Source organism: Taudactylus pleione, unplaced genomic scaffold (genome assembly GCF_031769625.1).
Source record: "Taudactylus pleione unplaced genomic scaffold, aTauple2 ptg000085l, whole genome shotgun sequence".
NCBI lineage: Eukaryota > Metazoa > Chordata > Amphibia > Anura > Myobatrachidae > Taudactylus > Taudactylus pleione.
This window is the reverse complement of record NW_028284487.1, coordinates 1,570,497-1,596,304: the sequence shown is the minus strand read 5'-3', so window position 1 is coordinate 1,596,304 and position 25,808 is coordinate 1,570,497. Positions and strand designations below refer to the sequence as shown.

At 40.8% G+C, this 25,808-nt stretch overlaps 1 protein-coding gene across 6 annotated transcripts in view; it reads left to right on the top strand.

Annotated features, from left to right (window-relative positions):
* The window catches only part of LOC148529274 (acylphosphatase-2-like), a 58,256-nt gene extending 34,844 nt beyond the window's left edge, over positions 1–23,412 (top strand). Inside the window, exons 2-4 of one of the 6 annotated variants that reach the window (XR_015877781.1) lie at positions 7,524–7,606; positions 19,172–19,254; positions 20,135–20,219. Coding sequence is in view for 1 of the 6 variants with exons in the window: in XM_088468408.1 (XP_088324534.1) it covers positions 20,135–20,249 (115 nt within the window). In the remaining 5 variants the exon portion in view is untranslated. Of the gene's footprint in view, positions 1–7,523; positions 7,607–17,807; positions 17,934–19,171; positions 19,255–20,134 lie in introns of those variants that run through there. The other 5 variants (XR_015877782.1, XR_015877783.1, XR_015877785.1 and 2 more) reach the window with 5 other exon arrangements.
* Positions 23,413–25,808: the final 2,396 nt, after the last annotated feature.

Below are 25,808 nucleotides of genomic sequence, written 5' to 3'. Positions count from 1 at the left end.
ACACTGATTACCTGTCACTAACTTTGTGAATGGTTCCTCTGTACGAACCTAATCGCATTGCAATCGCTGTGCGTGCGCAGTGCGGTGTTTGCACATGCGCAGTAGCAAACAATCGCTTGTTGATGATTGTTATTCACAAACCAGATCTGTTCCCAACATTAGAAGTGCTGCACAACATTCGTTGGTCCCGAGCTGATATTGTGCCACATATGCAGTGCGTACATGATCGGTGTGACAAAGTGCATTTAAAAACGTCAACTCAAATACATCATTTAGATAGGAATGGTATTTGTAAAATATGTATACAGGAAATTGGATGTCCATAGTATTGTTTTAGCAGTCACAAAAAAATTATAATTGTGTATTGTTCCTCTAATCTGTTTAATGTGTACCCAGCTTTACTTTTTTATTGAGACTCACAGCAAAATGAGTTGTAGAACACAGCAACACTACTTAAGTACAGGCTAGTACTGTCATGACGGGAGCATAGAGTAGTAGGAACATAACACAGGGGCACGGCAGGCAGAGTGGCTAGGAACATGTTGAGACTGAATTTTAGGTGACTGTAAACAGACACTGAGGCTGGATGAGACTCTATGAAGGAGCATTAATTAAACAATAAAGCACATAGTTGTATGAATATGGCTGCAAGACGCCATATATCCAAAGAACTATAAATTATAATATTAATAGTAACAATGCTTAGGTGGTTAGGAACAAATATTGTAAAAATAACAGGAGTCCAAATACTAATTGTAGAAAAAATGCCCAAACATTTAACATGGAGGTATGATGGTGCTTCTGTATGTGAGGAGTAACTATGAAACAGTGAAAACAAATTCAAATTCTCAACAGTTTTATTGTAGTTGACCTTTTTTTGATATAGGTTTCTAGTATTTATTTATGTATTACAGGTGCTGCGCTCATGTAAAATAAATACTTTGTAATATTTTTGAATATTTGCCTTGGCTGAATAATAATAATAAACATCATCACAATACAAATAAAATGACATATTATCTATCAACAGTCATTCAATGTAAACATACACTATGTAGAGAATAAAAATAGAGGATTTTCAAGTCTTACACATATAAAAACTGTGTATGCAAAAATCTGGATTCCTCTTTAAAACTCCACAATATATTTTTCCATCATGTGATTCACCACAAAAGCCCTGATATGATAGAAAGTTAATTTGATAATAATAATGGACTTATTAGTTGGCAGGATCCTTACTGAACCGCCTGTAATGATTACATCTCAAATAGATGGCAATTGAGACTTAAGCTGGCCACACACTAGACCAACTTACATCCAACCAGCCAACTTGTTGATTAGTTGGAATGAAAATCTGGTAATGTATGGGAGTAACTGATGATCAGCAATTTGCTCCTAAATGCCAGAAAACAGATGAAAATGGCGTCAGACAAGTTTGTTAAATGTTTGATCTAAACTATTTGTTCAAACAACTTTTTTGTCCATTTTCCGGCGTTTGGGTGCAAATTGCTGATTGTCATTTACTTTCATACCTTACCAGATTTTCATTCCAACCAATCAACTAGTTGGCTGGTTGGACAGATAATCTTTAGATGTGTGGCCAGCTTTACACTGTCCTGCTCCAAAAGCTGCAATTGTCCAGCAAGTCCACTCTCACCTGCAGGAGTCAGTGGCTGACGACTGTGTTAAGGTTTTCCCTGATGTCAGCAGTATGAGACTGATCGCAGTGGGCAGGTTAGAGTTCCAAATGTGCACTATATGTCAACTGTATAAAAGCTTGGATCTCGCCATACAGTGCTGCTTTTTCATCCGGCCAGTGCTGTAGATTATACCAGTCATGGTACGTGACCGGGATCTTGCGGGTAGCAGTTTGTGGGAGTCACAACTTCCTCCCAACGCCTGGTATATACATTCAGTTGTAAATATAACCACCTGTAAATGCCAATCTCTAACACGTTTCGCTCCCATATGGGGCTCTGTCAGAGAGTCTTAGATAAAGCTCCATATGGGAGTGTCTATATATTTCTAGTATTTTTTAACAGACGTACGGCCCGATACAGAGTATGCTATGCCGATATTTCTGCAGTTGGCCGATGTTTTTAGTACAGCTCATGCATCTAAGTCGCACGACGCAGGCATCCCGGAGCCTCTACAATTTTGCTCGCAGACAGGATTTAGTCATAGAGTGATTGACAGTTATGGGTCATTTGTGGGTGGTAACGGAGGGGTGGTTAGAAAAACAGGGTTGTGTTGCCACCATTTTATAGGCGTGTTGGATCCAGGGACCACGTCTTTGTACGCAGCTTCACTGGTGCCAGCGTCTTAGTTCCGTTACTTATTCGACTGGTCTGGAACCGATGTTTCGTAATTTTACACAGATGCTGCACATTTTTGTGCAGATCCTCTGATTGCAAAGCCACAGGTGGGTGTCCAAATATATCTCCCGGAGGCTGCGACATTTGCATATTTTTGCAGAGCAGCTATTTAAAAAATTGCAGTTGCAATGTACTGTACAACTCTGAATTAGGCCCTTAATGGTGGACAACCCTTCTTATTTAACTTGCCTCCTACAGAGCAACACAACTAAGTATATTTTGGCAAGATCGAAGGTAAGGTTGACAACCCAGGTTGAAAAATGGACCTTGAAGTACATCTGCACCTTCATTGCTTACATTGCAGACCATGAGGTAATTAGTACCCATCAGTGCAGGTGCGGTGTGACAGTTGTTACTCCGACTCACTGGTCTTCCGTTGGAGCTCTGTCTGCCCCCACTGGTACATATCAGTCTGTGCCGTCAGATCAGTGCGGTTTTAGGCACAGGAGGAAATCCTGAGTGAACTTGTTTTAACAAAAATTTCAAATCAGAGACTCCACGGCCTCCTTGGTGGGCTCCATGTAGACGTCCATGACCCTGACAAGCTTCAAACATAGCCAAAAACCTAATCTTGGTCAAACTACACCACCATGCCAAATTTGGTGGGGCTAGTTACATAAAGGACAAACAGACACACACACACACACACTTTCTCACTTATTTTATATATATATATATATGCCAGTGCTCGACAAATCCCGGTCGACCGAGTTTTCCAAGCCCCCCGCCGCCGCAGGGAGGCTCCATTTGCCGGGCGCCTGCTAAAATTTTACCAGCAGGCGCCCGGCTCCCCGCAGCGGCAGCCGGAGCTCACTCCTGAGCTCCAGCGTCCGGCTCTCCCCACAGGCACTATGGGAGAGACGTCATGACGGTCTCTCTCATAGTTCCGAAGAGCGAAGGGCGGCAGCGGACGCAGAATCAGGGCGTAGGTAAGTATTTATTTTTTTGTGTGTGTGTTCGCGCGGCTCTATTACAGGGGGCTTTATTACTGGGGGCTCTATTACAGGGGGCTTACTACTGGGGGCTCTATTACAGGGGACTTACTACTGGGGGCTCTGTTACAGGGGGCTTACTACTGGGGGCACTATTACATGGGCTAACTACTGGGGGCACTATTACAGGGGGCTTACTACTGGGGGCTCTATTACAGGGGGCTTACTACTGGGGGCACTATTACAGGGGGCTTACTACTGGGGGCACTATTACAGGGGGCTTACTACTGGGGGCACTAGTACAGGGGCTGGTATGGGCATGTTGCAGAATCTGATGACCATTAAAGAGGCATGTGTGGTGATTTGATGGTATGTGGGGAGGTGGAGGGGCACTGAAAGGACATGTGTTGTGATCTATACAAGCTTTCATATATTTTGGTAATGGACGATGGTCTGGCTCCTAAACTTTTTAGATGGCTCCTAGATTTTACAAAAATTTGTTGAGCCCGATATATGCATTATTTATATATATATATATATATATATATATATATATATATATATTTATTTATTTATTTAACAAAACAACTGGTAAGATCATGCACGGGGGATATATGTGTCCCAGAATTCTGACCTATATGTATTAAAAGCTCAGGAAAATGCCTGTGATGGCAAAACAGACTTGATAGATGTTTGGGCTTAGTAAAAGCCGGTTAAGGGTTTCTGGGGTTATGGGTGGAGAGTGAGGCCGAGCTCCATCCATTAGGCCCATTTTGGGTCTTCAGCCTCGGAACAGGCTAATTAGTACTTGCTTATAGATAGTTGGTAACTCACTGCAGGGACGGCATCAGATCCAAAAAGTGAGGTCCCCACCTCCCTTAAATAACACAATAACAACAAAGGTCTGCGCCTGTAGGAGTCAAATTTGTGATACTATTTAGACTAGGGGGAAAATTTACTAAAGTGAGAGTTTTTAGAAGTGAGTTTTAGTAGTGATGTTGCCCATAGCAACCAATCAGTTTCTACTTAACATTTAACTAGCACTTTCTAGAAGACAATAGCTAGAATCTGATTGGTTGCTATGGGCAACATCACTTTTAAAACTCACTTCTAAAAACTCTCACTTTAGTTAATCTACCCCTATGTATCCACTCTCATGTGTGATCTAAACTTATATGCTGATTCTAAGGGTGAATATGTTCACTATGCTTCCATCAGCAATGATATAAACGCCAGGAAAAAACTATAATACATGCAAAATCCTTTATTAAGAGTCACAGTGATCTAAGGATTAGCCAATTGCAAGAATTATAAATGTGATTGGGGAGAAGGAAGAAAAATGCAGTACTGTATAATGAAGGAGAATATGAAGAGAGGGGGGAGAAGGGTGAGTAGGCTGCAGGGGTCCGTGTGCTGGGGGATCCCCAGTAGGGATGGGGAATGTCCAAAGCCGATAAGTGGGCATCCCTCGGTGAGCGGCGCCATTTCATTGTCAGGCACGCTTCTGTATGCTGTGCTGTACTCTGCTGTATAGGCTGTGCTGTGTCCAGAATCACAAGTGGCTGTGCTGCTCTTAGTCAATGTGTATAGGGGGTACATGCTGCTGATTGCTGTGCTGTACTCTGCTGTATATAGGCTGTGCTGTGTCCATCAGTAAAGACGTTCACGTTAACATGCATATATGAGCCCTGTGACTCCACGAAGTTTGAATTGAGCTGTGACATCAAAAAATCAAAATAAAAAATAGATAATTAAATTCTATTGTTTAGACTGTCTGTGCGCTTTACCGTTGTGCGCTTTGTTCACGTGCATATATAAGCTGTGTGAATCCACGCAGTTTGAATTGAGCTGCGACATCAAAAAATAAAAAAATATATAGTTACATTCTATTGCTTTTATTGTTTGGTGCCCTTTACCCTAGTGCTCTTTGTTCACATGCATATATAAACCTTGTGGCTCCACACAGTTTGAATTGAGCTGCAACATCACAAATCAAAATCAAAAAAATTAATTAAATTCTATTGTTTGTTCAGTTTGGTGAATTTTACCCTAGTGCACGTGCATATATAAGCCCTGTGGCTCCATACAGTTTGAATAAAGCTGCGACAGCAAAAAAAAATTAAATAATTCTATTGTTTGTACTGTTTGCTGCGCTTTGTTCACGTGCATATATAAGCCCTGTGGCTCCACGCAGTTTGAATAGAGCTGCAACATCAGAAAATAAAAAAAATTAATTAAACTGTTTTGTTTGTAATGTTTGGTGCGCTTTACCATAATGTTCTTTGTGCACGTGCATATATAAACCCTGTGGCTCCATATAGTTTCAATAGAGCTGTGACATAAAAAAAATTTAATTCTTCTATTGTTTGTACTGTTTGGTGTGCTTTACCCTAGTGCGCTTTGTTCACGTGCATATATAAGCCCTGTGGCTCCACGCAGTTTGAATAGAGCTGCGACATCAAAAAATAAAATAAATAGATTAAATTCTATTGTTTGTACTCTTTGGTGCGCTTTACCCTAGTGTGTATTGTTCACGTGCATATATAAGACCTGTGGCTCCACAGAGTTTGAATAGAGCTGCGACATCAAAAACTAAAAACATTTAAATTGAATTCTATTGTTTGTATTGTTTGGTGCCTTACCCTAGTGCGCTTTGTTCACTTGCATATATAAGCCCTGTGGCTCCACGCAGTTTGAATAGAGCTGCGACATCAAAAAATCCCAAAAATAAATTCTATTGTTTGTACTGTTTAGTGCACTTTACCCTAGTGCGCTTTGTTGACGTGCATATATAAGCCCTGTGGATTTTAGTTTTTTGTACATTTTTTGGGAAAAAAAAACAAAACCATTCACAGCGTTTTAACAAAACCAAAACCGGATGACGACTTAGAACCAAAACCAGCAAAAAAAGGTCCCACCCCTTCACTCTACAGCCTCCTCCCTGTCACCGCTCAGGAATGCCTAATACATTTTCAATACACTTTGGGCCTGATTCTGATTTGGGAATAAAGTAAGACAGCAAGTACAGATGTGTACTCATACATCTATCCTCCTTTGCGCGTTAAACAGCCCTTCTAATCGCGCCATGCCGTGCGGGTGTATCTGCATGTGAAATGCAGATACACGTTAGTGTTACGTTAGTGTTACAGTCGCTGACACTGTAACTTAGCATTTCACATGCAGAAACACCGTCAGACGCACAGAGAACATAGGCATGCTGCATATCATATTTGAATGTAAAAAGTCGCACGAAAGACACTGGGCGCTACCAAGGCACCCACGTTATGTGTGGCGCGACATGTAGTGCATGGAGACTAGATGTGTAGACATCTGTAACTGTGCACCTTGACAAAACCATGTTGCAGTGCAGGTGGGCAGAGAGATTTAGATTTGAGAAGGGTGTGTCGTAGCTCAAATCTAAATTGCAGTGTAATAATAAAGTTGCCCAGCATTTTTGTGCTACATGCAGAAGCAGCCGGTATTTACCCTGCATGCAAAAACATTTATGTATTTGCCCCAATTGCATTTCAACATGGTTTGTCCAGGTGCACAGTTACAGTTACTTCCTCTTTCTTACTTTATTCCCAAATCAGAATCAGGCCTTTTGTGTGTGCGCCCCTGAAGTCACAACTGCGACTCTGTACATCTCCGATGGAGTGAGATGTGTGCTTGCGCAGATGCCGTACTGCGCATGTGCAGATCTTGTTTTGCGATTCGAACGCAGTGCCCCCAAGCTGCAGGATGATTGACATGCTACAGCTATTTGGGGGTGTGGACTGGGTGGCGACAGACAGCATTTTCGTAAATGCCCCATTATCGAGGCGTGCTGAGGCTGGTGTCTGCGTCTTTCAACACAGCTTCACTAGCCCGGCAGCGTGCAAACACCAGCCATCCTCAGTGCCAGATTAATGTCCACATGGGCCTGGAGCTGAAGGGCCTATGGGGTGCCGCTGCATGGGGTGTGACTAGCACTGTGGCGGTGTGATTAGTGTCGTGGGGCGTGACCAGTATGGTGTGGGTATGATCTACTTAGGGGGTGTGTCCTGTGCCACAGACGTGGCTATTTCCATGGAGGGCATAGCTAGCGCCTACCTTCAACCCCTTTATACTGGAGCTATGGGTCTGATTCAGAGTTGTAAGCAATGCCAATATTTTATCATTGAGAGATTGTCAATAAACTGTGTATGCATCTAACTCGCATCACTTTATATTACAGGGCTTGACAAATTTTTCTAAAATCTAGGAGCCAGGATGAAATTGTAGGAGCCAGACCACCGCCCCCCCAAAAAAATTACAGGAGTGAGTAATGAGCACAGATCTGTGTGTTATGCAACTGTTATACACACTATACTAGTCCACAAAATGGTCACAGTTCAATGGATATAGTAACACTGCTCTGCACAGCTCCCCTGCTCCACCCCCCACTCTCCAGTAATAACGGACCACATTTCACATAAAATAATGGTGCCAGAAAGTACAACAAAACCCCCGTCCCCTCATGGTCACACCACTATCCCTCTGAAGCTGCTCCGCAATGCCTGTCCACGCATAGACCCTACTACTGGAGAGCTCTATGTAGCCAGAGATAGGAGACAGTAGACAGCCAGGATGTACAGGAGGATCAGTGTAGATTAGGACAGAGCAGGGATCAGAGCAGGCCATGATGGAGAGGAGTCGTCAGCGCAGGCCGGGATGGACACAGGCACAGCATGATATGAACACCGCAATACTATAGGCACGAATCTCCGCCAGAGCTGATGAGAAGCTGCTTCCTCCCTCACTGCAAAATCTGGTAGCCAGGCAGCAAAATCTGGTATCCATGGCGACCTGGCCCCTGGGATTTGTCGAGCCATGGTATATTACCATAGTCGCTTGCAGTGACGTTTTACTCGCATTGTGATTAACAGTTGGGGAGTGTTTGGGGGAGGTAATAGGGAGTGGAGGTAAATAACAGGAGTGCCGCCACCATTTCGGGGGGGTGTCACATACTGTACCTGCGATCTCATTCACAAGAAAAATGGCTCTTATAATTTCCCGCATCCATTCAAACTCCAGCACATATACTATGGTCAATTCTCATGTGTGTCACAGTATTTAGTGGTGCAAGTAAGGTGGTATGGCGTACCATTAAGAAATAAGCAGCCGTTACGTGGTACCCCCTACAACCTTACTGCTGACACCATTAGCTGCGCTGCTGAGTGAGTCACAGCACTCTGCAGTGAGGCAGACCCCAGGCAATCAGTGACGTGGAGCAGCCCACCAGCTCCAAGAGTTTTGAACATGCCCCCAGAGTGACGAGAAAAAGGGGAATATTGAGCAGACACAGCCCCGTTTCGAGTGACCACACCCCTCATGAGGTGTAGCCTAGTCTATCCATCAATATAATGTTTTTCCTATCTATTTATCTTTCCAAAAGTTCTGCACTCCCTTCTCAGTTCCGGCACAAACGCTGGGGTGCACCTCCAAGGTGTATTCAAAGATAACCCATACATTTACTAATAGTTCCAAAATGAGGATGGAAGGCCCTCACCAGACCTGAAATAAATCAGTACGTCAGCATGTATTAGAACCAATCCCTACCATCTCTGGTCATCAACATTTCTGTCCTTGAAGAACCTTTGTCGAGACTCTATAGGTGCAGTATGACAACAAATATACAGCATATCAGGCAGAGATTACATCACTATCTCCCCGTGTCCCATATTTATACCCATGAAGATGTAGTCAAAAATAGAGCCAGACAAATTGCGTTCCATCGTGAAACACATACCAGAAGTGATGTCACAACCTCCGTTTTATTGTGCGCATGCCCGATCTGCATTTCGCTGTGTGATGCAGATGACGGATGTATGTGTGGTAACCATCTTGGGTTGAGTTTTGTCTAGTGCACGTAGTTGGAGTGAGCAAGCGCAGCCTTGTGTTACAAGGTGCAGACATTTATGTAAGTTTTGTCTATTGTGACTTGTTGTTTGATCTATAGCGACCTTTAGTAACTAATGGTATTATGCATACATTAACATGTATGATAGCCTATTTGCAGACTTTTATACTAATAAAAAGGGAGAAATTAAACCTTTCTACTGCTATGCATTCTATGCTGGTACACACTTTGGCGCTATATTTTTGAATACTATTTCTTTCTTTTAAATATTTTTCGAATACTTCTTCATAGGTACAAATATGGGGCTATAGTGATGTAATCTGTGCCTGATATGGTGGGTCTTTGTTGTCGTGCTGCACCTATGGAGTCTTGACAAAGATGGCTAATGTACTGATTTATATGAGGTCTAGTGAGTGCCTTCCATTCTTACATTGAAACACATTATATATATATATATATATATATACACACACACACTATATATAAATATATATGTAGTCCAGCAAAGGTCCGGCACTCCCAATAACTCATAATAACGTTTAGAGGTGCCCTCACAAATATAGTGATATAGCCATGCAAAGGTGCGGCACTCTCAGTAAATAAAACACGACAACTGTGTCTTCAAAGATCAACGTTTCAGTACATTTGGCGTACTATCTTCAGGATACAGATACATACAGTGATTTCTTACCTTAAATACTATCACCACTCGTGGACCGCGCCGGAAACGGGACCAGCCACCCGTCCGGAGTCGGCTACAAATGACGTCATCACGTCCGCACTGTCGCGGGTGTGTGACGCAGTGCGCACCCATCACCAGGCAACCAAAGCAAACAAATCCAAACAGCGCTGAAATAATGATGTAAACAAAGCGGACAGATATAAAAAATGGCATATCTACATAAAAAATATAAAGACATGCATCAAATATCTAAAGATTGAGAAGCAGCATAATTTTAGGGGATAGCATATCTAAACATGACATGTCTACATAAGGCACAGCCAAACATATATCATATATGTAAGAAAGCTTAGCAAAATATCGAAGGTATAAACCATGGCAAGGTTAAATATTAGTTAAAAACAAGAAAATGAAATAGCATCATTTAAACCTCTAGGGGAAATAACATCCAGGCGGTGAATCCACCTCGCTTCGCGTTGTAATAAAAGATGACCACGATCACCCCCCCCCTCTTAGGCGGTGGGATGTGGTCAATCATGCGATAGCGCAGGCTAGCGAGATTGTGCCCAAATTCAAGAAAGTGACGTGCTACGGGTTGTTCACTCGCGCCATTAGCCAGCGCTGTTCTAATATTAGAGCGATGCAGAGCCATACGCTCTTTGAATTTACGCTGGGTTTTGCCAATATATGACAACCCGCATGGGCACAAAATTTGGTAAATGACATGTGTACTGTTGCAGGTCAAATGGAACAATATCTCATATTTTTTCCCGGAATGCGGGTGATAAAAACTATTTCCCGTAATGAGATACCTGCAAGTGACACATGAACACTTAAAACAGCCTGGTTTTTGAGTTGCTAAAAAATATTTCTGAGGTTTATCGATGGAATTGTCTGCCTTAACTAGGAGGTCACGCAAGTTACTCCCCCTAGAATAACAAGACATTATTCTTACATCAGACAGGGGCAGGGCATCGTCCCTGCTAACGATCGGCCAATGTTTTTGCATAATATTATTAATGTCAGTAGATTTGGTATTGTAACGTTTGACCCAGGGTAACACATTGCTAGTCATCAATTTCTGATTCTTATTCAATAATGTGTGTCTATCCAGTGCTAAAACTCTATTTTTAGTATGTAACAGATTGGCATGATCATATCCACGAGACAAAAACTTATTGATCAACAGATCAATTTGAGTACCAGCCATATCAATATCACTGTTGATCCTCATAATTCTCAACATCTGAGCATATGGAAGGCCCAACTTAAGGCCCGGAGGATGACAACTGGACATGTGTAATAATGTGTTACGGTCAGTAGCCTTGGTAAATACAGATGTAGACAAAATATTATTCTGCTTCTGAAGTTGAACATCGAGAAAATCAATGTTATCCTGGCTCATCCTTACAGTGAACTTGACAGGGCAATTAGTATCATTATGCTGACTAATCAGACTCATGAATGATGTGTCACTGTCATTCCAGATCAGGAACACATCATCTATGAATCTTGTATAAAATAGAATATTTGAAGCCACAGACAAATTACTAAAGAATAATTCATGTTCAATGTTAAACATATAATTATTAGCATAAACCGAGGCCATAGCAGAGCCCATTGCGCACCCGGTTTGCTGTAAGTAAAAACTTCCATTGAACATGAAGAAATTCCTAGTTAATACAAATTCAGCAAGTTTTACACAAAAATCGATGAAATCAACATCATACAAGGCACTTTGAAATAGTAACTGCCTCATATTAGCAAGCCCAGCATTATGAGGTATCACAGTGTAAAGGCTCGTAACATCAGCACAAATCATCCAAGCTTCTGCCGGGATTGACCCTAAATCCCTCAATTTGTTTAGAAACATCGTTGTATCTAATAGGAAATGCGGATGTGACTGTACTAATGGTTGCATAATCGAATCAATAAAGATCGAAGCAGGTTGAATCAGAGAGCCTCTGGCACTAATAATGGGACGTCCTGGAGGCGGGATAATGCCCTTGTGCACCTTAGGAAGGGTATATAGCAATGGTACAATCTGGAATTCAGGAACCAATGCTGAAAATAAAGGACCATCGATGGTACCATTGTCACGGGCCGTAATAAGAAGATCCAATAGTTCTTGTTTAAATGCTGCCGTGGGGTCACATGATAACCTGCAATATGTAGATGTATCACTTAATTGTCGCAGAATTTCAGTTATGTAGTCATTACGGTCCTGCAACACAATTGATCCGCCTTTATCCGCTGGACGGATAATTAGTTCCTTATTGCTTGATAATGTTTTAAGGGCTAATCGTTCCTGAGGAGTCAGATTAGGATGAAGAATATTAGAAGCCTTAACTGTTTCCTTAACCTCCTGGTCAAGAAGTCTCATAAAGGTTTTAATGCTGGGGTTTAATGAGGTAGGCTCAAAAGTAGAACGTTGCTGAATTTTTTTGAGCTGAGGAGGAACCATATCAGGGGTAGACAATGAGGTCGATTTAGCAAAAAATTCCCTAAGTTTAAGCTGGCGATTCAGTTGGTGAGTCTCAATTTGCCATCGAAAATCGTCAAATGGTGAGTTAGGCACAAAGGAAAGTCCTTTATTCAATAAAGAATATTCTGAATTTGATAATTCATATGAGGAAAAATAAAAAATTATTTCCTCCTTAGCACGGGTGGTCTTCCACGTGCCTTGCCTTTTGTTTTGACCGCCTCTCCTTGTAAAGCCACGGGTATATCGGCAACCATGGACCGAGTGTTTTTGGCTAAAGGGACACTTTTACTGGTGTTTGGTTCTGAATCACTGGCTGTACTTGTAGTCTCGACAGGGGAATCAATATCAGTACGAGTTTTCGAATATCTCCGTCTAAAAAAAGGACGTTTAGTTAAGTTCTGGCGTCCACCACTTAGCCATTGGTACACTCTGTGCTGTTCGTAATCTAACTCAACCCTATTTAATTTCTCTCTTTTAAATTTAATTAGATCACGTCTGTATATGGCGATCTGGTTATTCATCTTATTAACCCAATCGGTGTCATGATCATTGCTCAAAATGGGCATATATTGATTTTCAAAGGATTCAATCCGCTCTTTAACTATAGTTAACTCCTTTCTGGATTGCTCAATAACTAATAGTATTAGGTCGAATGAGCATTTATTGAGGATTGCAATCCATTTTTGGCAAAACTGTGGGTCATATCGACCGATGGTGGGACAGTTATTCATTCTGAAACCTCTTGGAATCATTTTAGCACGAAAATAATCGCTCAGTGATATCCCATGGTACTGAAAGTCAATCTCTCGTTTTTTCAACTTCAGCAAATCCCTATAAATGACATCAGTAGATAAAGCTTCAGTTTGTTCAGACATGCACTCCTTTTCAAGGATATTATCAGCATCAGACTCTGAATAACTAAAGATGTCCCCAGCAGGGAACAATAAAGGGTTAAATGGCAATTCTGAATCTGTGACCACCTTTTCAGCCATGCTGCTGGAAAATCTGGTCACGATCACTCCACAAAAAATGTAAAAAAGATAAAGCAGCAGTCAAATGTAACATCCACAAACTAAAAAACAGCGGCAGTTGGTAGTCAGTTTGCAAAATTCACCACAGTGCTCATAAAAATAGAACCCAAAGGGTTCCCATACAAACAATCCAGGAAGCGGTAGTAGTAAAAGGAGATATATCAGATGGTGGGTGCCTTGACTGTAGGATCCAAACAAGGGTCCAAACAAATAGTCCAGCAAAGGTCCGGCACTCCCAATAACTCACAATAACGTTTAGAGGTGCCCTCACAAATACAGTGATATAGCCATGCAAAGGTGCGGCACTCTCAGTAAATAAAACACGACAACTGTGTCTTCAAAGATCAACGTTTCAGTACATTTGGCGTACTATCTTCAGGATACAGATACATACAGTGATTTCTTACCTTAAATACTATCACCACTCGTGGACCGCGCCGGAAACGGGACCAGCCACCCGTCCGGAGTCGGCTACAAATGACGTCATCACGTCCGCACTGTCGCGGGTGTGTGACGCAGTGCACACCCATCACCAGGCAACCAAAGCAAACAAATCCAAACAGCGCTGAAATAATTATGTAAACAAAGCGGACAGATATAAAAAATGGCATATCTATATAAAAAATAGTATTGATAGTATTTAAGGTAAGAAATCACTGTATGTATCTGTATCCTGAAGATAGTACGCCAAATGTACTGAAACGTTGATCTTTGAAGACACAGTTGTCGTGTTTTATTTACTGAGAGTGCCGCACCTTTGCATGGCTATATCACTATATTTGTGAGGGCACCTCTAAACGTTATTGGGAGTGCCGGACCTTTGCTGAACTATTTGTTTGGACCCTTGTTTGGATCCTACAGTCAAGGCACCCACCATCTGATATATCTCCTTTTACTACTACCGCTTCCTGGATTGTTTGTATGGGAACCCTTTGGTTTCTATTTTTATGAGCACTGTGGTGAATTTTGCAAACTGACTACCAACTGCCGCTGTTTTTTAGTTTGTGGATGTTACATTTGACTGCTGCTTTATCTTTTTTACATTTTTTGTGGAGTGATCGTGACCAGATTTTCCAGCAGCATGGCTGAAAAGGTGGTCACAGATTCAGAATTGCCATTTAACCCTTTATTGTTCCCTGCTGGGGACATCTTTAGTTATTCAGAGTCTGATGCTGATAATATCCTTGAAAAGGAGTGCATGTCTGAACAAACTGAAGCTTTATCTACTGATGTCATTTATAGGGATTTGCTGAAGTTGAAAAAACGAGAGATTGACTTTCAGTACCATGGGATATCACTGAGCGATTATTTTCGTGCTAAAATGATTCCAAGAGGTTTCAGAATGAATAACTGTCCCACCATCGGTCGATATGACCCACAGTTTTGCAAAAAATGGATTGCAATCCTCAATAAATGCTCATTCGACCTAATACTATTAGTTATTGAGCAATCCAGAAAGGAGTTAACTATAGTTAAAGAGCGGATTGAATCCTTTGAAAATCAATATATGCCCATTCTGAGCAATGATCATGACACCGATTGGGTTAATAAGATGAATAACCAGATCGCCATATACAGACGTGATCTAATTAAATTTAAAAGAGAGAAATTAAATAGGGTTGAGTTAGATTACGAACAGCACAGAGTGTACCAATGGCTAAGTGGTGGACGCCAGAACTTAACTAAACGTCCTTTTTTTAGACGGAGATATTCGAAAACTCGTACTGATATTGATTCCCCTGTTGAGACTACAAGTACAGCCAGTGATTCAGAACCAAACACCAGTAAAAGTGTCCCTTTAGCCAAAAACACTCGGTCCATGGTTGCCGATATACCCGTGGCTTTACAAGGAGAGGCGGTCAAAACAAAAGGCAAGGCACGTGGAAGACCACCCGTGCTAAGGAGGAAATAATTTTTAATTTTTCCTCATATGAATTATCAAATTCAGAATATTCTTTATTGAATAAAGGACTTTCCTTTGTGCCTAACTCACCATTTGACGATTTTCGATGGCAAATTGAGACTCACCAACTGAATCGCCAGCTTAAACTTAGGGAATTTTTTGTTAAATCGACCTCATTGTCTACCCCTGATATGGTTCCTCCTCAGCTCAAAAAAATTCAGCAACGTTCTACTTTTGAGCCTACCTCATTAAACCCCAGCATTAAAACCTTTATGAGACTTCTTGACCAGGAGGTTAAGGAAACAGTTAAGGCTTCTAATATTCTTCATCCTAATCTGACTCCTCAGGAACGATTAGCCCTTAAAACATTATCAAGCAATAAGGAACTAATTATCCGTCCAGCGGATAAAGGCGGATCAATTGTGTTGCAGGACCGTAATGACTACATAACTGAAATTCTGCGACAATTAAGTGATACATCTACATATTGCAGGTTATCATGTGACCCCACGGCGGCATTTAAACAAGAACTATTGGATCTTCTTATTACGGCCCGTGACAATGGTACCATCGATGGTCCTTTATTTTCAGCATTGGTTCCTGAATTCCAGATTGTACCATTGCTATATACCCTTCCTAAGGTGCACAAGGGCATTATCCCGCCTCCAGGACGTCCCATTATTAGTGCCAGAGGCTCTCTGATTCAACCTGCTTCGATCTTTATTGATTCGATTATGCAACCATTAGTACAGTCACATCCGCATTTCCTATTAGATACAACGATGTTTCTAAACAAATTGAGGGATTTAGGGTCAATCCCGGCAGAAGCTTGGATGATTTGTGCTGATGTTACGAGCCTTTACACTGTGATACCTCATAATGCTGGGCTTGCTAATATGAGGCAGTTACTATTTCAAAGTGCCTTGTATGATGTTGATTTCATCGATTTTTGTGTAAAACTTGCTGAATTTGTATTAACTAGGAATTTCTTCATGTTCAATGGAAGTTTTTACTTACAGCAAACCGGGTGTGCAATGGGCTCTGCTATGGCCCCGGTTTATGCTAATAATTATATGTTTAACATTGAACATGAATTATTCTTTAGTAATTTGTCTGTGGCTTCAAATATTCTATTTTATACAAGATTCATAGATGATGTGTTCCTGATCTGGAATGACAGTGACACATCATTCATGAGTCTGATTAGTCAGCATAATGATACTAATTGCCCTGTCAAGTTCACTGTAAGGATGAGCCAGGATAACATTGATTTTCTCGATGTTCAACTTCAGAAGCAGAATAATATTTTATCTACATCTGTATTTACCAAGGCTACTGACCGTAACACATTATTACACATGTCCAGTTGTCATCCTCCGGGCCTTAAGTTGGGCCTTCCATATTCTCAGATGTTGAGAATTATGAGGATCAACAGTGATATTGATATGGCTGGTACTCAAATTGATCTGTTGATCAATAAGTTTTTGTCTCGTGGATATGATCATGCCAATCTGTTACATACTAAAAATAGAGTTTTAGCACTGGATAGACACACATTATTGAATAAGAATCAGAAATTGATGACTAGCAATGTGTTACCCTGGGTCAAACGTTACAATACCAAATCTACTGACATTAATAATATTATGCAAAAACATTGGCCGATCGTTAGCAGGGACGATGCCCTGCCCCTGTCTGATGTAAGAATAATGTCTTGTTATTCTAGGGGGAGTAACTTGCGTGACCTCCTAGTTAAGGCAGACAATTCCATCGATAAACCTCAGAAATATTTTTTAGCAACTCAAAAACCAGGCTGTTTTAAGTGTTCATGTGTCACTTGCAGGTATCTCATTACGGGAAATAGTTTTTATCACCCGCATTCCGGGAAAAAATATGAGATATTGTTCCATTTGACCTGCAACAGTACACATGTCATTTACCAAATTTTGTGCCCATGCGGGTTGTCATATATTGGCAAAACCCAGCGTAAATTCAAAGAGCGTATGGCTCTGCATCGCTCTAATATTAGAACAGCGCTGGCTAATGGCGCGAGTGAACAACCCGTAGCACGTCACTTTCTTGAATTTGGGCACAATCTCGCTAGCCTGCGCTATCGCATGATTGACCACATCCCACCGCCTAAGAGGGGGGGTGATCGTGGTCGTCTTTTATTACAACGCAAAGCGAGGTGGATTCACCGCCTGGATGTTATTTCCCCTAGAGGTTTAAATGATGCTATTTCATTTTCTTGTTTTTAACTAATATTTAACCTTGCCATGGTTTATACCTTCGATATTTTGCTAAGCTTTCTTACATATATGATATATGTTTGGCTGTGCCTTATGTAGACATGTCATGTTTAGATATGCTATCCCCTAAAATTATGCTGCTTCTCAATCTTTAGATATTTGATGCATGTCCTTATATTTTTTATGTAGATATGCCATTTTTTATATCTGTCCGCTTTGTTTACATAATTATTTCAGCGCTGTTTGGATTTGTTTGCTTTGGTTGCCTGGTGATGGGTGCGCACTGCGTCACACACCCGCGACAGTGCGGACGTGATGACGTCATTTGTAGCCGACTCCGGACAGGTGGCTGGTCCCGTTTCCGGCGCGGTCCACGAGTGGTGATAGTATTTAAGGTAAGAAATCACTGTATGTATCTGTATCCTGAAGATAGTACGCCAAATGTACTGAAACGTTGATCTTTGAAGACACAGTTGTCGTGTTTTATTTACTGAGAGTGCCGCACCTTTGCATGGCTATATAAATATATATGTATATGTATATACACAGGGACCAGACAGGACACCTACCTGTGGGAAAGTCCTCTGGTTATGCATGCTGGTTTCTCCTCACGACCAATGACAGCTTCGGTCGGAGCTTAGGTCAGCCTGTGGGTGGGGCTCAGATGGGAGGGTTGGGGCATCAGAGAGAGTGGGTTGGGCTTCAAATGGCCCCGCGGTTGGCGCAGCTTCAACTGTTGGGTTGGGGCTAGGCAGAGTGAAAGGACAATACTTCAGCCGGCCGGGACTCGGGATGAATGCGCTGGGCTGTTGGTAGTTATGGGAAAGAAATATTTTTCCTGTCAGCACTACATTGCAATGGATCCTATCCCTATGGACCTATTTTCATGGGTGGCCTGGAGATGAAGCTCCATCCGCCCCATTGTTAATCCAATCCTGGCCATCCTGAGTAACGCGAGTGTTACTCAGATGAACGATGTTCACGCAGAGTGATGAGATGTTGTGTCTTTGGTTCTGAGATGCCGGCAGAAGGCATCTTCTTACACTAGATGCCTCCAGCAGCATTAGCATATTATTGCACAGCCACTGTATGCAAAGTAGCAGCAGCTGTGCAATAGCGTACATCTCTGAATCAGGCCCACAATTGGGATGCATGCACAGTGCAACTTGAACGCATGAGCAGTACCATAAAATATCTACAATGCGTCGGACATTGGCAGTGTGTCCACCTCTGAATCAGGCCCTATGTATCCATAATCATTATGTACGACAATTTGCTGTGAGAGGTTCCAGCAATGACAGTACATCTGGCATCCCTACTGTATGTGCATAAAAGTATTCCCATGGAGGAAACATCTCTATAGTCGGGGTTATAGTCTCCAAGTGCACCTCCTTGGTAATTAGACCATTCACAGAGAGCCTGAGTTTTACTCAAGACCCAAATGATTGGAAAGCACTAGAGAAGAAAATAGGCACATAGACCAATTCAACTTTTATTTGTAAACAAATATAAATGTGAAACACTCACAAAGGCTTTGAATAAATTTAGCAGATAGTATAATTATGTAATTATTAACAGTTATTTATATAGTACCACATGTACACACTAGCGTTAATTTTTTGTTTTTGTGTAGTGAGCCAATTTAACTACCAGTATTTGGATTATGGCACCCAGTGGAAACCCACGCAAGCATGGGAAGAATATACAAACTACAAGGTGGGAAGTGAAGTTAAAACCTTAGTGCTATGAGGCAGTACTGCTAACAATTACACCAACCATTGTTTTCCAAGTCATACTGATCAGGTTAACCATGATCTTTATTGCTGCTACCAGGGGTGCTGAGAGTATGCAGGCGGCTTGAGAGTACCTCCAAGTCCTCTTTTTCAAAGGGCCTAGCAATCACAAGGGGACATGGCCATACCCCCTTCTCATACAAAGGTTGATCAATCTCTTGGTGGCCCTGCCTGCTACATATTCCGTTGTAGCCGTGTTCAACAGGGAATGTTGTAAAAACATTGTACTGTACAAATAGTTCTTATTTACACCTATACTCCTGATCTTAGTAGAGGAGTACAACCAAGTTACGGTTAAAATGTATGTACTGTATACAAATAAAACATGAAAACATTTAAAAATTGTATAAATGTTAAATTAATACTACAATATCACTATAAAATAATAATACATGGCTTCCAATGTATTTAATAATCCAATCTATTTACTAATGACATTTTTGCTAATTATTTAATATGCAATTACAAATAATTGCATATTACATACATATGAGGCCATCTATAATTATTATATTGCAGTAGCTTTTCCTACATGTTTAATATTTGACTAGTTTTACATAAAATTTGCATACATTTATCAGTAAATGGAGAGTTAGCTAGTGAAATTGCAGCTGATGTTCATTGTAAAAAACATTCAGTAATTGATCTTAAGACACTGTAACAACAGTGCTACATGTATAATAAATGGGATACAACTAAGCAAAAGAAAAATAATTATGATACCTGTAATAGACACCAAAACATTTGTTACTTCTAGATTATACCTTCATTATACTTATTTGTAATATTTATCTTTCTCTCAGGAAAAACTGGCTGAAAACAGTTGGCAGTCCCATGTCCCGGATAGACAAGGCTGTATTCTCCAACGAGCGGCAGATACCAGACCTGGAATATACAAATTTCAAAACAAAATGCTAATATGCAAAAAGTCACCATTATAATAATACTTAGGATAGTGTGTCATATATAACTAAATGTTTAACCTGCTGATCTAATTTCTACCATATGTTTTGGATATGCCCCTTTAAAACAATGAATGGATCGAACACTTATTGGGAGATATAGCAAAATAATACATTTCCCTCCGATCGACAGATTATTATATGTACAATCAAGTTAGGAGAAATTTTAATATAGCAAAAACCGCCATACTGTGAATCTGATACTGCATTCTGTGTATTTAGTACCCAGTATGGCAGACCCTAGTATAAATGTAGAGATCCACCTGACCTGCAACCCTGGCATAAAAACACACAAACCTCATTCATGTTTGTGCAAATTTACACAGCATAATGATGTAGCAAAGGCAACATTCACAGAGTAATACATTCTTATGTTTGTTCTCATTCAGTTCAGTAGTGAGGACTAAGATAAGATGCTGCAATGGCTCTGACTGAGAGGCTAATGGTAGCCATAAACTGCAAGATATACAGGACCATCCAACCAAACAGTAGATAGGCTGAGCCACACTATGGGCCTATATAGTGTTCATTCTAGCACCCTGCACGTAATAAGTGAGGAAGGGCAAAATGTTATACGTAACGTATCGCTACAGTAGCTATACAACAGAATATGTATTTAGCTTCAACTTTAAACATTTAATACATTGTTGGTCAGTGGACCGTTAATGTTTAGTTGCAATTTACTTTGGGTTATTTTATTTAATTTTCTACCTTTCACTAGGTCCATTACTATTACTTTTGCTCTAGCAGACCATATTGGCACATAATGCATGTAGTCAATTGTAAGTAATGGGGATAACTAGTGCCACTTTCAGATATAAAATCCCGGCTCGAACCCGGGACACCAAGCACTGGTTGAAGCCGTGATACCCCTTTCACACTTGGGGGGACGACCTGGGTTATTCCCTGGTCATCACCCTTCACAGCGGACCTGGGTCTTTCAGTGACCCGGGTCTTCCTGCATTCAGTGGGCGCTTGGAGCTGATCTCATTTCCAAGCGCCACTGTCCCGACCAATCAGTTTGTTTGAGGCGTGGCCGAGGTCTTAAAGCCCTGGGGCGCACCTTTCACACTTGAGTCGGGTCGTGGACTGTCAACCCAGGTCGCACCTTTCAGATTTATGCCAGACCCGGGTTGATGCAAATTCACGTGCAAAAACCCAAGTTTTAGGCTTAAGTCTGACAGGGGTATAAGATTTAAAACCTCTCTACAGTCTGTCAGCAGAAAGCATGAAATCCATTAATTGAGCTACAATCCCAGTGGATAAATTCAGATTCTCTTAAGGACTACAGGGTGGACACGTATCTACAGCCCTTACAGTGTGGCCAGCATGATTGCTTATTACAGCCATTAGTAGAGCATTGCCAATCTGTCCAAAAGGCATTGCTATCGCCGCCCAGCTATAAGTGGAGACACGGTGAGCCGCACTTTGGGACTGAGCTGCTGGTGCAGCATCAAGCGTGCCTTCTAGCGGGAGGAGTGAGCACTGTATGTCAAGATCTTAAACACAGCTGCTGGTGCAGCACGAGGCTGGTAGAGTGAAGGAGCGGCCGGGTAAAGTAATCATACTAACGGCACATTTATCAGCTACATTCTACTCAATATCACGATCCCCAGCATAGAACTCACATTGTACTCCTTTTATTTGGAGCTGGCCATTTATATATGGATACTATATTCATGCGGCTACAGTAGTATGAACCAGGGCAAAAGTTTATTCACTGACTATGATCATACATAATTTTGAAAACTGTATTTAAACAATACAAGATATATATTTACATAACAAATTTCCTGTTGTGTTAAGTGTGATATAGTACATGAAACAAGTAATACCATGCAACATTGTTGTGATTTATTCTGTTTTATGGATATGTTTTAAATGAATAGAGGGAATGTATGCACCCCTTTTTAAAATATAGTGATTGATTCAATAAGAATGAAACAACTGTTTGAAATTGTGAGTTGAACCTATAATCTTTGTTTGAATATTGGAGTACAGGGGGTCTATTTGTTACACCTGTCCAATAGAGCCGTTATAGCTATAGTTTCCAGTTTTATTCCACAGATTCCAGCACACTTCATATCCTGATGCATTTCAGTGCATAATAGTAGTGCGGTATCTTTCTGGGTTATTTTGTTTCTTCAATTATGTTCTCAGGATGGTACTTGACTGGGTTTCTCTGGATAGCTCTCAATTAAGGATCATGGACATTTTCTCTTGGTTCCCATAAATTATCTTGCGGACCTTAACTCTGCCATTGTATGAAATGTTGGTGCTGTTTATGGTCATCATATCAGAATACAATTTGGAGATATTACTGTAGGATTAATTTGCTTTTGGCAGAGCATAAATCCAGCAATTTGGCAAATGTTATATTTAACAATGGTATGTACGTATGTAACATTTAGTTACATCTGGCTGCCATATGGATTGGATACATTCATAACAACAATTGATAAATGAACAATATTAATATTGACGGCAGCACAACATTTCTTACAAAGTGCAAGAAAAATTGCACTCCCTGATTGAAAACCACATTGTCAGGTACCCAATGCAACCAAAACTCTTCTCTGATTATTTATTTTGCTGTATCATCTTTGTGGGTGGATCAACAACTAGAAATGTAGACAAGACCTTAGAGACAGGTAGATCCATCACATAATCCATCGGGATTGAGCTCCATGGTCAAGAGCGAACAAGCAAGGGTTCTAAAAGTTTTAAACCAGTCACTGTAGGATGCCACAAACCTATGACCACATTGTTGGTAATTTGGCCATCAGAAATCATCGTAAAACAGCAATTTGTGGGTTGGTCAAAAGAATACAAGGGCTGTGTCTAATTTATAGACTAGCAATACAATAGGGAAAACATAAACTCTAAAGTCTGTGGAAAACAAATGTGTTTTAAAAGCCAAAAAGCCCCAAATCTTCCCCCCTCCTCTCCCCTTGACTTTGGCATTTTTTATGTTTTCCCTTTATTGTATTGCTATAGTCTACAAATTACACACAGCGCTCATATACTTTTGACCAACTTGAAACCCTTTACTTGAGCTGCTTTATACAGTGTGGCTCTTGTGTGTATATATATATATATATATATATATATATATATGTTTTTAACAATCTGTGTGTATAATGAACGTCTTGTGACCATTAGTTTAGAGTTGTGAATAAATGACAAAATTCTTAATTGTACTGCTGCCTATACTGTAAATACAAGCAATGATAAAATGTCCATATTTACATATTCATATAAATACACAAGCCACCGAACCATTGCTTTCCTAATGAAGTTTGCACTCTCTGTATGAAAACGAAACATGTTCAAACAGAAACAGTAATTTTTAATTATCCAATATGTTAGTGCTGCACTCAAACACAGGAGACTCTGCTTTCAAGAAACTGTTTGTGTCTCTCGATGCTTTGCTCATAGAAAAGCTACACCACCCTGTCCTGGAAGGTGCAAATTAACCGGCAAGTATGGACAACTGCTTGTATTGGGAGGCATGAATACTTCGCCACGTTCCAAAATAGTTTTCACACACTAAGATCTGCAGAGCACCCAGCTCTGCAGGCCATAGGATAAGCAGAAGACAAAACTTCATTACCCTGCATCAATTAACTTATAGGTCAACTGATACAATTTTGTTTAAATACACTTAAACTGCTTTATCAAGTACAATACCATACTAACACCTGCAAAATGTAATTTAGTTTGATAAGATCCACCAGGAATCCAGACCAAGGCAACAGGATATTTTCCTTACTTACAACTAAATAATGGATGGTAAGGTAAGTAATGTTAGTGTCTAATAACAAAACTGTAATGAATCTCTCCTATATATGTATAACTCCCCTAGAGTCACTCTAAGGAGGGCTTCTGCCTATAACAACCACCTGTTCCCATAGAGTACGACACACTCGCCGACACTTAGGATGCCGCCAGGTCTTAACCTCCAGACAGTAGAGGCTTGTACAAACCGGGAGTTGGCAAGGTAAAACTAGTAGTACAAAGTTAATATTGACCATAGAGCAGCCTGCAGCCGTGGACACAAGCAAGATAGAATGCACAATAATAAACAGGTAGCATGAATATCATCAATACTAAGTAATAATATCGCAGGGTAATTACCACACAGCAGCGTGCACTGCGGACAATAAGAATATGATTGCATATAAACTGCATAAAATAGTGGCAATCACAAACAACAGATATATTGCAAGATGGTATAGCAGTAAACAAAGATATACATGCAGCTGGCAGTATGGAATTATAGCATATAATGCAGAATGGGATAGCAATATATTAATCACTGTGTTTTGCAGAGTATAATAGCAGCAAGAGATATGTACATATATTACAGGATGTAATAGCAACTGTACACAATACGAATGGCTTGCAGAGTGGATTTGCAGCATAATGAATGTTCCAGGTATACTTGCATTCTGAATGTCGACATGTGATGACAGTCACTGAGCATCTTCCTTGATGCAGCTTCAATAACACCTTTTCAGCATACTATTCTGATTCAGATTATCAATATTTTTTATTTTTAGGAAGTTATTAATGCTCTCTAATATTGGACTAGTAGTTTTGATCAGTTTTTCTGAAAACCAAGCACACCCGAACTTAGGGGTTCCAAGTGAATACAAGTCCAGGCTTGCCAAGTTTGTATCTCAGAACAAGTCAAAACATAATTTTCCCAGAAAATGTTGCATCTCGCAAGTTTTGGATTGCATATGAGTCCCTTCGCGATCAGGTGTCATTTCACACAGAAGAATGTAGACAGACAGCATGGGCTAGTAAATGATGTTGTACCGACTATCTACTTAACTACAGATGTGTGGACAAGTGGTACTGGCCAAGCTAAACATTACATGACTGACAGCCTACAGTAGGCTGTCACAGTCATGTAATCTTTAGCTTGACCAGTACCACTTGTCCACACATCTGTAGTTGCATCACCAACAGCACCAGTACCTAACACACAATGCAAACTCATTCACATACAGACTACTCTATATCAGGGGTCTTCAAACTTGGCCCTCCAGCTGCTGTGGAACTACACATCCCAGCATGCACTGCCACCTTTTTGATATAACAGCATGCTAAAACTATGTGCAGTGCATGCTGGGATGTGTAGTTCCACAGCATCTGGAGGGCCAAGTTTGAAGACCCCTGCTCTATATCATTGGCTTCACTAGGAGGCATACCAGTGTCAAACTGATGGAAAAACTCAGGGATTATGTAAAAAACTGGTTTACTCCACTTGGACTCTCCTCAGGATTTGTAATTTCCGATAACACAAGTAACATTGTATGAGCATTATAACTGGATGTTTTAAAACACATACCATGTTTTGTGCACACAATAAACTTGGTGGCTCAGTATCTGTAAAAATCACAGGCACGTGCAGGACATGATGGTTGTGGTCCGAAAACTGTCTGGACATTTTTGGCATTCAGCAACCGTATGTAGAAGATTGCCGTGACTACAGCAACAGTATCAT